Consider the following 13,308-nt stretch of genomic DNA (forward strand, 5'->3'; position numbering starts at 1 on the left):
GGGTTCCCACAAGTCTCCTCTTTACATACATGCCTGCTTTATATAACATGCATTTAAGGCAAAAACCACATAGTATTTTTGTCATGTAGTACAAATTTGCTATTTCCACCTACTGTATTTGAATATTTGTGCATACTGGGGTTCCTAAACAGGCTTTGAGTTACATAAACTGGGTAACACTGGAAAGCTGAGACTCTTGTAGATTCAATGAGCCCAGTCTTCTTCATGTGGGATGATGATGATGTCATCAGTAGTAGCCAGTTCATTGCAGTGAGGGCATTTCTTGAGTCTGGACCTCACTGTATAGAATGAGCTGCTGTGACCTCTAGGATAATCACAGCCTCATGAAACTTTACAAGCTCAAACTAGAGACCCAGAGCAAAACAAAAAAGGGGTTTCTCAGCAGTTTGTAGAACAGAAGTGCTCTTCAACTTTGGTCATCTCCAAAATGACCCAAGTTTTTGAACCCAAATCACAGCATGGATTCTTCTATGTTGTTCCAAAGGTCTTTATATATTGATGTAATATTCTTGAGTTTTTCTCACCATTTGTATCCATTCTCAATATGAATAAAATTGCATTATTGAGCACCAAATGTGTGTTGCAAATGGTATCAACCCAAAAATTGCTGCAACAACTTATAGGACAGAGCTGAACATGGGCTGGACCTTAGAAAGCGTACCCTAATGTTATGACCCTTTACACACCATAAAAGGTTTCAATAAATAATTAATTAATTCATTAACTGATTTTAATTAGATATTTTTTACCAGAACAACTTGACACACAAATTAATCTTCAGGTTCACAGCTTTCAGATGTTCACCACTTCTATGTGGCATTTATTGTTGACCTGCTATCTCCCCCTAAACATCCAAAAAGGTCTTTGAACAATAACAGGTTAAAGTCTAAAATATCATATTTGGTTCTTGTAGCTACAATGCTACATGAGAATAGGCTATTTTAGATTTATAATTGTCCTTATTTCCATTTACAATATATATTTACGAGACAAATTATTTCTATATAAATATTGTCCAAATTTTAGATGTGACAAACAATCGTGATATCTGAAACTTATCTAAAACTCCACCATCTTTGTTGTGTGTGTGTGTACGTGAGTTCACTCTGCATGCTATTATTCTTAACCACAAGTCTGACAGTGATAGCATCTAGGGACCTCACTGTCACCACAAATACCATTTTTTCCAACCTCATTGAAAATTTGAGGGGGATTAAAGTTTAAGTGACACAATGAAAATTTGGAGCCCCAGAAGTGACCAAATGTCAGATGAGTCAGGTCTCCCAGGACTTATCATGTTTTCCATGGTTAATCCCCAAAATGCTTGTGGTGACATTGGGGCCAAACAGCCCATGCTTTTTAAAATTTGCAAAATTCTTCTCTTGGTTCATGTTCATGTAGTGTACAAGCTATAAATGCAAAAATGATAGCTGAATGTCATTATTGAACTTGTTAAACTGGTGTGTTTCTGGTGTCACAGATGGAACGTAGAAAAGCTGGTGGCACCTCCAGAGCTGCCAGGCGAAGACGCTGGTGGCATCTGAGACAGCGATGGAGGATGATAGGGGTGTTTGAGATCGACCCAGAGCATGAGTTCTATCATCTGGTGTCTATGATGAAAGAAGGCCTCCATGCGTCCATTCAGACCACTATGGACACACCAGGCCAGGTGAAGATTCTTCTAATTAAAGGCAAATGGTTGCACAACATAAAATGGAAACATATTCACTCGAAACTCTTTTTTAAACAGGATTCGCCCACAGCTGAACAATTCAAGGCAGTGGACACTCAAACCCATGAGGCAAGTGGTCATTTCCAGATAAAAAAAACTATTGTTAATTTAAGAACGCAGAATTTTATCTTGTGGTTATATCTTGATAATGTTTGATCATATATTCAAGTCACATTTTACTTTTACTTTTTCTTCTTAAGAGTTCCTCTTAAGCTTACAAGCACTATGACATTTCAGCAGTGGTGGACTCAGAGGGGGGCAGGAGGGGCGACCGCCCCCCCCCCCCCCCCCCCCCCCCCCCCCCTCATGCCTCCATGGTTGAAAAAGCGCACTAAACTGCCCTCTAGAGTGGTGAAAACGAGAGGAAGTGCCTTATTGGCTGCCCTTTAAACGTGCAAAAAATGATTTGGGTGCCCTCTGGGGTGCCCCTTCATATAATAAATTATGAAGATGTACCCTCTAGTGCAAGAAAATTCGATAACGTGCCTTAATGAGTGCCCTTCTAGTGCCCTTCTAGTGCCTTTCTAGTGCCCTTTTTCCTGTTTGGTGCCTCCGTGGTTGAAAAAGCGCGCGAAAGTGCCCTCTAGAGTGGAGAAAATGAGAGAAAGTGCCTTATTGGCTGCCCTTTACACATGAAAAAATGTATTGATTGCCCTCTAGGGTGCCCCTTTACACTATAACTTATGATGATGTGCCCTCTAGAGATTCTATAATACGGTATCACCCAACTGTGAATAATGTTATGTGAGATGTTCGCTCTCATTTAGCTCTCAAAGTGCACAAAATATATGCATTTTACTTAAAAATGTACAAATTTTCTCCCGGGGGGGCATACTTTTAATTGTCAGTACCATATCATTAATTACTTTGATCTGGATCTCCTTTTAACTTAATGCTTATATTTCATCATACATGATGCATCATAATTTGACGTGCTGGTGGGGCTCCATGTTGTGCAGAACGTGCCCTTTTTATTTTTTCGCCCCTGCCCTTCTAACAGTCTGAGTCCGCCACTGCATTTCACTGCTAATATCTGATCATGTCTTTCAGGGGTTTGAAATGCAGACGTTTGCAGAACCAGTGTTTGCTAAACTTAGGCGTTCACTGGACATCACCAAGGAGGAATACATGGACTCCCTCTGCTCAGACGCCTGCTACCTCCAGTTTGTCAGCAACTCCAAGAGCAAGGCAGATTTCTTTGTCACGTGAGCATCATGTTCTGCTCTGCTAACACACACGTACATTTACTAATATATCTCATTATGTTCATTAGAGTTTAATATGTTTCATCTTATAACAACTCAAAAAGAAAAAGGTGCATAAAATTTTCATATCCAGTTTCATCCAGAGTCTGTACTGGTTCAGTTTTGCAAACCCATGCTTGGCCATACTGTTGTTGGACTCCAAGCTGGTGGCTGGGTAGCATAGATTAAAGTTATGAGGAAGTAAATGATGTGAGATTATTACTAACAAACCTCCAAATCCCAGTTTGTTCTGCGATTTAACAACTGTTTCAAGTTTAAAGTTTTTCTATTGAACATTTTCCTGATTTAATACTTTTCCTTGCATATGTTACATACTGTATGTATGACCGAACTGTGGACTTTAGATGGATTATTTAGCCCGTTTACTGTATAGTTTCCTAAACTTTAACCGGTGCCAGTATCCAAGCTAGTTTCTATGCAAGTAAGAAATAAACATTTAAAAAGATGTCTGGTTCTAATTCATGTGTGGTGATAAGGATGTTCTTGGTTTTAGGAATGACAAGAGATTCTTCCTAAAGACCCAGAGCAGACGTGAGGTCAGCTTTCTGCTATCCAATCTGCAAGCATACATGGACCACTTGGAGAAGTACCCTCATTCTCTGATGGTGAGGTTTCTAGGTAAGCATAGTTTGGGGTAATGCTGCAGGAGGTGTTTTTTCTTTTAAGAGTGGTATTCTCCAATGCTTCCGCCATGACTCATTCTATTGCAGGATACAGTCACTGTAAGGATGTAATCACTGTTCATGTCCTGTGAAATAAAAAAAAATGTAGCTGATAGATGAAAAAAAAGAGGAAATATATTGTGCTGAGCAATGATGAGATAGATGTGTAAGGTTATGTATAGGAGTGAAGACAACTTCCATTTAGCTGCCAGATTATTTTAATACTTTACAGCAACAAAACAAAAAAACGTGAGTGTGTGTGTGTGTGTGTGTGTGTGTGTGTGTGTGTGTTGGTGACTTAATAATATAATAATATGCATAATTCTTTCCACTTTCCAGGTGTCCACAGAATTGTTATTCCTAATGAAATGAAGGTAATCTATCTACTTAATAACTCGTAGGTTATTATATCCATTTTACAGTTCGAGTAGTTACAACTTATTGTTGTCTGTCTGCTCTTTTCAGAAGTACTTCATTGTGATGCAGAGTGTGTTTTACCCTGATGAGAGGATCAATATTAGGTACTTTATCTGTTTTCCCTACGTTTTGTTGTGCTAAGTTCTGATACATTTTTGGGATGTATGAAAGTTTTTGTGACTTTTTTTTGTTGCATAGATACGACATTAAGGGCTGTGAAGTGGGTAGATGGACTAACCCTGACACAGGGGGGAAACAAATAATAAAAGTGCTGAAGGACAATAACTTCGAAGGGCAGTACATTGCCTTAGGTAACACTTACTTATTTAGCTTGTTTCTGTAGCTACAGGAATGGTGCTGTTGAGAACAAAATTGAGCCACATGTAGTTGGTCAGTGAGGGGCACACTGAATGAAAATGCTTGTGTGGTTGCTGTAGGTCAGGAGAAATCGTGGTTCAACAAACAAGTGAAAGTGGATGCTGCATTCCTTCAGGAGCTTAATGTGCTGGACTACAGTCTACTGATAGCTCATCAACCACTGCACCGAGATGAGCTGGATGGGAAACACTCCTTGGCAAACCTTGTTGTTCGCACCACAAAGTAGGTTTTATATGTCATTTGAGCGAGAGCAAAACCACATAAACGTCATTTTTCATATTTCTGTTGTTCCAGTGACCTCTCAAAAGGGACTTTTTACATATTTATATATTATATATTCATGAACTAAATGTGCTTTTAAAGGAAATGTGTTTATCCATCAGTCAAGCAGAGCTGAGCTGAGTCAGCTAGCCTGGCTGTTTCCCAAAACAGCCTAATAACACCCAGGCACAAATCATCAAGTTATACACTTCTGGGCACAAATGTTTGACAGGCCTAGATGAATTGGTTTGCTGCTCCAGCCTTTTTTCTTTCCCATCATTTTCTAAAGAGAATGCCCTGTATGTCATTGAAAAATGAAAACTCTTTGAAAGAATCCATTACATTACAACTTGACTAAAAGTCTCTATGATATCTGTTATGACCCTGTTATAACCCAACCCTTCTTTAAACTTCCCCACAACTTTATCCCCGACCTGTCCTTGCTGCTGTAATTGCAGCAGAAGGCGCTTCCACAAAGTATTGACTCAGGGGCTGAATACTTTTGCATATCGCAATTTTGAGTTATTTATTTGTAAAAATGTTTCATTTTCTTTTTTACTTCACAATTGTATGCCACTTTGTGTTGGTCTTTCACATACAATTCTAATAAAATATATTTATGTTTGTGAACATAACGTGACAAAACATGGAAAGTTCAAGGGGTATGAATACTTTTGCAAGCCACTGTAAATCTCCTTACAATTCATTGAACTTGTATGGTACCTTATTTCTTGTAATATGCAATGAAAGAGGAACTAGACAGTGTACTCGTAACCCTTATTCAAGAACATTGCTCATCTATTCTTACCATGGGAGTCTGGACCTCCCCTTGGCTTCATTTTATCTTCTCTTTCGGACACCCAAAGCCTCCACACAAAGCAAGGACTCTAAGGCCACTCAGTCTCCCTGACACACATGTGACAATGCAGAAATCCTTCCACCTTCATGTACAATCATTTTTTTGCTACCACAATGTTTGTGTTTTACTGAAGGAGCAAGTCTTAAACCAGACTTGAATATGTCTGATCTTATTAGTCCAGCTTTAAGAAAGCAATTTGTTCTGGTTTGTTCAGTTAGTTTGTTAGTTGTTTGACCCGTTTAAAACAGGTCCTGCTTTTCTGTGCAACATTTATAAACACCCCTCTGACTGTGTTTGTTTTTCTCTGTCATAGGTCTATGGACTTGGATGACAGTCCCACTGAGTCAGACCCCCCCACCATTCCATTACTGGAGAAGACAATGGGTGAGGCTGAGGGCACCGGCGAAGGGATCCACCTGCAGGAGATACACGATCCTGACAGAGAAACCAGGACTGACTTAGAACTGCAGGAATTCCATGAAGAACATCGTAGGCTACTGCCCAACTGCAAAAATGCCGTTCATGTGATGGATGGACCAGATCGTCGCTACTTTGTGGGCATTATAGACATTTTTACTGTCTATGGCTGGAAGAAAAGACTGGAGAACCTGTGGAAAAACCTCCGCTTCCCAGGCAGGGCCTTTTCCACAGTCAGCCCCGTGAAATATTCAAACAGGTTCTGCCAGTGGATTCAGAGCCACTCTGAGTAACAAAATGCAGAAAACATTTAGCCCAAATGTACAATATACTGTATATTGTGGTCCTACGGACGGGGTAGTAACTGCAGTAACTTGTGGTAATTTAGACCTAAATGCAAAACATAAAAACATTATGTGTACACTTGAGAGTCCACCTGCTCAGATCACTCAGCTGAGTCTATCTCATTGATGTAAAATTGTATGTAGTGTGAAATGTACAAAAATGGCAACCTTTACCTTTCAAGCTTTAATAGGATATTGTTACCAGAAATGTAATTAACAAACATAATTTTTTGTCCATCATATTCAGTCAGTTAAATGCCAGCTGTCATCATACAGGTGCAGATAATGTATGTGAGTTATCTCAGTCTATCTTGTGTGTCTGGCAGTGTGTTATTGTGTGATTCCATCAAAAAGCGTTTCTAACAAAATAAACATTTTTCATGTATTTTCTATTGTGAATTGTATCTTAAAGGGCCTTTTTGTGATCTCACTGATGTCTATACTCAGTACCCAGTACCAAACAAACTTTGAGATAATTAAATGAAGACATTTCGTTTTGGTTTAGAAATTGTACCAAAATGAAAGTTGTGCTGTTTCCTGACATTACCTGACTGTCAGCTGGATGTTCTCCCTGGATGTTTTATCATTGTGAAAATATGGGCATATTTAGCTATTTTGCAAAAATGTTTCTACACAGTGTGCATTCAGTAGCTTTATAGGTCATCAAAACTGAAAATAATCAACCAAAGTACAGGTGCAAGTCCTGTACTTGACCTATAGAGCCATCTCAATTCACAATCATTGTTTTCTAGCCTAGGTTAACTCACTTTTTGGCAGAAAGCTCTGAAGGAATTTTTTTTCCTGTATACACAGCTCAGATAAAGACGCAGTTCTGGCTGAGAGCTACAACAACATTGGGAAGTAAACTCCAGAGGACATGCAAAAGGTTTAAATATTTTAACATTGAAGGTGATGTTGTACCATTACCATTGCTGCTGGCCTCGCCTAATTTTAACGTTCTACTCTCAGCCACTAAACTCATTCTCATATACTCATAAACTCATATTTGGTTATCTGGTTTGCCTTCTGCCTGATTCCATGTAAATGCAGTATAACATTTTTTCATGCAGCAAAATAAAAGCACAACCATCTAGTGCAGAGTTCAGAGACAACTGTTTAATCTGTTGAATCTTATGATGTTTTACATACCAATGAATACACAGAATCCTTATTTAAGTAGAGCAGATGGTGAAAAGAGAAATTAAATTGATGATATATACTTTTTCTTTGATTGACACCTAACTCCACTGGTTGCTGGTGACAAGTTACCTCTTTATCGTTTGATTCTATAAAAGTGGGCTACATGGTGGTGTAGTGGTTAGCACTCTTGCCTCACAGCAAGAGTACCTGCAGCTCTTCTGTGTGTCTCCCTGTGTCAGCGTGGGTTCTCACTGGGTACTCCCACAGTCCAAAAACATGCAGCTTAGGTTAGCTTAGTTTAATTGGTGACGCTAAATTGCCCGTAGGAGTGAATGAGAATGTGATTGTCTGTCTCTATGTGGCAGCCCTGTGATAGTCTGGAGACCGTCCAGGGTGTACCCCGCCTCTCACCCAATGTCAGCTGGCTCCAGCCCCCCACGACCCGAGTGCGGATAAGCGGTTAAGGAGAATGAATGACTGAATGAATGAATAATGCAAAAACACAACTAATATTATAAAATTGATTTTGAGCCAACTTCCCTCCAGCTTTACATTCTTGCTAAAGAAAAGAAATTACAACAGTCAGTTCTCCTTATTTAATGACAATCCCTACAAGTAGGAAAACAGCCACCAGTGCCATGATAACCACCAAAAATATGACTGCAATTACAGTAGCTGTGGAAGAAGTAGTGGAACAGTTATTATTTTGACAGGACAGGTTACAATTCAATTATCACAAAACACAAAAGAAATGTGGTAATTTTGCAAATTTTGATTTCTTCAAATTCCATAGAAAATAAGAAATACTGTAAATGGTAAAGCATACAGTGTACCCAAGTTAAAACAACAGATTTTTGTGATCTGAGAGCTCCCTTTAGTATCACAGTGATGGTAGTGCAGTTATGGTCAGGGAATATAAGCATAGTTCACTGCAGTTTCAGATTAGATAAATTACAGTTTACTTTAACTAGAGATAGAATTAATTATTATTGTTGTTGTTATTATTATTATACACTGTGTCCGGTTTATAGAGGAGAGAAGAGAATGATATGTTAAAAGCACGTAAGAGCACTCAGTAGATAGAGATCAAATGTATAGTGTCAAGTTGATAGAAGGGAGGCACCACCAGGACAATGACCATGCCATGTACATTCTCCATGTCTCTGACATCAAGTTCAAAGATAAGGCCAACAGCTAGCAATAAAGTCCACACTGGGACTTAATTAAATCCTCTATTATTGCAAAATAAATCCCCAGTTCCTTCATTATCCAAAATAAATAATTTGTCTTGCCACAGAAAAACATACTGTACTGTTCATTACAGCATGCTCTCAAGGCAGGTCTAGCTTGGTACAGTAACAACAGCCCACTCTGGTTACATGAGGCCCTTTGCTAGGGAGTGCATGCAACAAACTCAAAGTCATCTGTGCTGTCAAACATATCACCAATGATATGTGTATTCACTAACAAAGTTAGCGTACTGCCTGTGTTCATTAGATATTTAATACAGTATTTTCTCAATAAATAAATAAATGAATAAATTAAATCAAATTAAATATAAAAACATTCCAGGACTTCCAATATTTCAATCAAAATGCAAGCACTTCTGCTGCTGCTACCTACAGGCTGGACTCTAAACCTTAACCACCTCAATCCCTCCTGGGATTTAAATTTTGATACTGGAATACTGAACTGCTCTATGTTCCTTGGTGCAGAGAGTTTTGGTCCACTTCAAGGTTAAATCAGCGGCTCCGTTGTCGCCTTGTTCCTCAGAGCTCATAAAGACAGGTTTATGTCTCTCTCCTCATCTCTGCTCCTTTAATGGCTCCTTTCAACAAAGTGTGTCTGTGTTGAAGGAGAGCTGCACCTGCCACACACACACACACACACACACACACACACACACACACACACAGACACACACACGCACGCACACACACACACACACACACACACACACACACGCACACACCTTTTGTTATGATCAGAAAGCATTCCAATATAATAATAATAATGATGATGATAATAATAATAATAATAATAATAAAAAAAATGATGATAATAATACCAAACCACCAAATTTGTTTGTTTTTTCTGCAGGAAAATTTGCCTTATCCGTAATTAGTTATGTCCTCTTTAACAGTTTATTAAAGGTAAATCTTACGCCAAATCAGTCAAATGGATTAATGTTTAATTAAGGTAGAAAGATGGAACTTGTGTTTCACACATTACATCTGCATTGTACAAACACAGATACACATGCTGCCGCCATTGATATAGGTCAGAAGACACATCAATGGTAAGACTAGATATTTATAGCAGTTTATAAGGGTGAACGTAAAAAGGCAAGGAGGTAAAAAGAGATACATTTGAAATTGTAAACAAAGTGTGACTGCAAGCCTGTAAAAAATAGGAATCAGGTTTTTACAGTACCTATCCAAGTAATCTAAGTAATCCAATTTAACTGGTCCCCAGTACTCTTGGATTGAAGGTGGATCATCACCACCCTGCATGGACCTTTTATAGACAACATCAATTATCACCCGTGAATTATATGGTTACTCTGGCAGCTAAATCCCTGTGTAGCTAGCTGTACTGAGGTACTTTTACTACTCATTTTTCACTCACCCTTTCCTCTTCAAAACTGATTAGTCCTTCATCATCGTCCGTCTCTAGTTCCTCTGGTGCCTCATTGATCAGAGCACTGAGCTCTGTGTTGGCTGGCTGTGACTTCAGCAGGTTGAGGATACACTGTAGGGGGGACTGTCCACCAACTGGGGGCAATAAATCCTGTTGTTCCAGGTTGTCACTCTGTTTCTTGGCAAAGTTGACAAACACCTGAGCAGAAAAACCAAAAATATATCTTCATTATTCCGTTCTTTCCTGTTGAAGTTCTTCATGAAGTTGTAGTTCTACAGAATGTTGCATGTTGCACTTACGTTGTCCAGAGTGGTCTGACTGACAGAGTAGTCCTCGATGCCCAGCACCTCCACCACCTGCTCCATCTTACTGAAAACTTGAGCTAGTGAGATCCACTCAGACTTCAACTGGTACTGGACCTTGGTGTGATGACGCTCCTGCAAATATGTCAACAGGTGGCTTAATGTGTGTAGTAAATTTCCAAATCACAAACAGCGCAACTCGCTGCTTCTTCAAACAACCAACCATGTGAAAGTCCTATGGGACCGGCAGAGCAAAGCCTAAGGGGCTAACATCTGAAGCGTCTTGTTGCAATAATAATAAACCTACATTTGTATAAAGCAGCACATATGTCCACTTCCATGTTGAGAAGAGTATATCCATTTAAGGTACATTTAGAACAGATATAAAAGTGCGATTAATTTGCAATTAATATTGAATATTCATTATCTTTAACTTTTTTCTGTTCTGTACAAAGGACAGGGGTAGCTACCTTCAGCACAGCCTCAGGGAAGTTTCTGTTGAAGAATCGAACCACCTCCTTCACATTGGAGCTACTCTTGGTCCTCACTGTGATCATGTAGCCATCACCAAACCTGGGACATAGTCACAGAAACATAATGACAGAAGTTCTTGTTTTTATACCTCATACTCATTAAAAATAAAAGTTCAGATGTGGCAACAATGACAATAACAGAGGGGGACAGCTATTGAACTCCATTACCCAGACGACTGAGGAGTTTCACACCTATGTGTAAACCCTTCATTATTGGTCAGTATAACCTTTGCCATTCTAGGGTGTGACCAGGTTATAAAAACTCAAGCCTCCTTCTGTCCCGTCTCTTATCCCATGAAGATAATTCTAAAAATTGAAAACATGTTGTTGGAAAACATTACAATTTATTGAAGTCAAAATTTGGGTTCCAAGTGGATCTTGGAATTTAAACATTATATTCGACCACTATTAGGTAGAGAAAAATTCTCTCCTGAGTTGTATAATTGGGTAATGGAGCTTGAAAGAGAATGCTTTGACTTGAAAGTTGCCAGTTGAAGTTCAGTTTGTCAGTCATGTTTTGAAATTAATTTCTCTTCTGAAACTTGGAGTCCTCACAGTCCTGTTCTCCACTGAAGGAAAAAAGATAATCCTTGTGGAACTTAGGCCTCGTTCAGACTGCCAGCCAAAATCCGATTTTTAGCCCATCCAGATTGGAACTGGATGGCTCTTTTGAAGTCTGAACAGTCACAAATCACATAAAATCCGATTTTTGCGAACCGGATCGAAACCACCTTCAGGAGGTAGTTTCAGATCACAATTGGACAGATGCGTCTCAGTCTGAACCGCTCCAAACACTCAGATCGGTTTTGACTGTCCGTGACCTCACTCTGTCCACCGGCAGCCGCGCCCGACTCATACGATGACGATGATGATGTCAGACGCTCTGACGCCGTTACTATGGCAACCTGTCAGATCAGTCAATAATGTGGCCCAGTCTGAACAGAGCCATATCCGATTTGGACACTTGCTAAAAATAGTGTGGACAGTCAGCCCTAAAAATCGGATTTGAGTAGGAATCTGATTTAAATCAGATTCGCCTGCAGTCTGAACGCAGCCTTACTGCGCCATGGGAAGAGGGGTGTGTGACGACCCCTCCCACTCTGCCTACCTGTTTACCTCTGCTTTTGTTGCAGGTACTGGGAGTGGTTAGGAGGGTAGAGTGGGAGGGCTGTGATTGTACCTGCCCATGTGGGCTGGGCTCTCCAGAAGGCATAAAGGAGGCCTTCTGCAGAGCTTCACTCTCGCTCAGCAGGCTCCAGGCCCAACACTGTTGCTTCATTTGATTTGTCGCACCATACAACACAAACCTCACCATATTTTCCACGCATCCACACACTGCTGACATGACTGACTCCTTTCTTACCTACACACACCACTCATTTGTAAATAAGTTAATTAAATTATGTTAAATAAAATAAGTTTTCATGGTGTATCTGTGTGTGACCTCCCTCCTTGTTGCCACCTTAGAGCCAGGTGGTAACAGGTGTAAAGAGGCATTTGAGAGGAAATCTGAGCACTTTTTACTTTTCTGAGTATAAGTAAGTGTAATAATGGTTACAAGTCAAATCAAGTACCTATATCACAGTTACTTGATACTTTTTCTCTGCTCTTTTTCTCTTTCTGTTTTATTCAAGGCGGTGGACTCTGCTAACACATCCACATGCTCTTATTTTGAAAGCTATGTGTTTGCTTTTTTTTTAAAGGCGGTTTTATATGCATACAGGAAAAACAAGTGGAGGCTGACTGGCCGCTGACTGGCCAGACCCTGTTAAAAATGATGCAGATTACAGAACATCTACAAATCATCAAAGGAAGATGGATATTTATCCTCCTGACCTGTTCTTGAGGTGTTGGATGCTGCCCAGACATTTAAACCTGCCGTTCACCATGATGCCCAGCCTGGTACACAAAGCCTCACACTCCTCCATGCTGCAGGGGACACCATTAAATACTATATTTAGTACAGTATGGTGAAAAAGAAGTGAAAATAAGCCAATACAGTAAAAAGTACTCCAGATGTGACATTGAATGCGAGGACTAAGGTGTCTCACCTGTGCGTTGTAAGCACCACAGAGCGTCCAGTTTTGATAATGTCCAGGATTAAATTCCAGAGGAATCTGCGGGCCTTTGGGTCCATACCAGTGGTGGGCTCATCCTGAAACCCCACAAAATATAGTTCAGATGCTTCTTAGGTAGGAAAGATACTGTACTACTGTAATACTGTTTACAATGTACACTCATTGTAGGTCCTGTGTCCCTGTACTATGTAAATTGACAAATGACAAACGACTTAAATCCCAAAATGATTATATTTAATGGATCATTCTTATTTATCCA

At 39.7% G+C, this 13,308-nt stretch overlaps 2 protein-coding genes across 2 annotated transcripts in view; one reads left to right on the plus strand and one right to left on the minus strand.

Annotated features, from left to right (window-relative positions):
* Positions 1-1,498: 1,498 nt before the first annotated feature.
* LOC131975124 (phosphatidylinositol 4-phosphate 5-kinase-like protein 1) lies at positions 1,499-6,803 on the plus strand. Its single transcript, XM_059337667.1, has 9 exons — positions 1,499-1,690; positions 1,772-1,822; positions 2,804-2,958; positions 3,512-3,636; positions 4,020-4,054; positions 4,146-4,201; positions 4,296-4,408; positions 4,535-4,697; positions 5,909-6,803. Exons 1-9 carry the CDS (start codon positions 1,502-1,504, stop codon positions 6,303-6,305), a joined length of 1,284 nt encoding a protein of 427 aa, XP_059193650.1. The 5' UTR covers positions 1,499-1,501; the 3' UTR covers positions 6,306-6,803.
* Positions 6,804-8,189: 1,386 nt separating this feature from the next.
* abca2 (ATP-binding cassette, sub-family A (ABC1), member 2) overlaps positions 8,190-13,308 on the minus strand; it is an 81,460-nt gene continuing 76,341 nt past the window's right edge. The window contains exons 43-48 of the mRNA XM_059336419.1: positions 13,023-13,126; positions 12,808-12,900; positions 10,909-11,011; positions 10,436-10,573; positions 10,125-10,334; positions 8,190-9,363 (exon numbers count right to left, since the gene is read on the minus strand). Coding sequence (XP_059192402.1) covers positions 9,328-9,363; positions 10,125-10,334; positions 10,436-10,573; positions 10,909-11,011; positions 12,808-12,900; positions 13,023-13,126 — 684 coding nt within the window. The 3' untranslated portion in view covers positions 8,190-9,327. The remainder of the gene's footprint in view (positions 9,364-10,124; positions 10,335-10,435; positions 10,574-10,908; positions 11,012-12,807; positions 12,901-13,022; positions 13,127-13,308) is intronic.

The sequence above is a fragment of the Centropristis striata genome, chromosome 7 (assembly GCF_030273125.1).
Source record: "Centropristis striata isolate RG_2023a ecotype Rhode Island chromosome 7, C.striata_1.0, whole genome shotgun sequence".
NCBI classification, from domain to species: Eukaryota; Metazoa; Chordata; class Actinopteri; order Perciformes; family Serranidae; genus Centropristis; species Centropristis striata.

Coding starts and splice junctions, on each gene's coding strand:
- LOC131975124 (XM_059337667.1), top strand. CDS start 1,502: ATGGAACGTAGAAAAGCTGGTGGCACCTCCAGAGCTGCCAGGCGAAGA. Junction 4,055..4,145: donor TTATTCCTAATGAAATGAAG/GTAATCTATCTA, acceptor TGCTCTTTTCAG/AAGTACTTCATTGTGATGCA. Junction 4,202..4,295: donor GATGAGAGGATCAATATTAG/GTACTTTATCTG, acceptor TTTGTTGCATAG/ATACGACATTAAGGGCTGTG.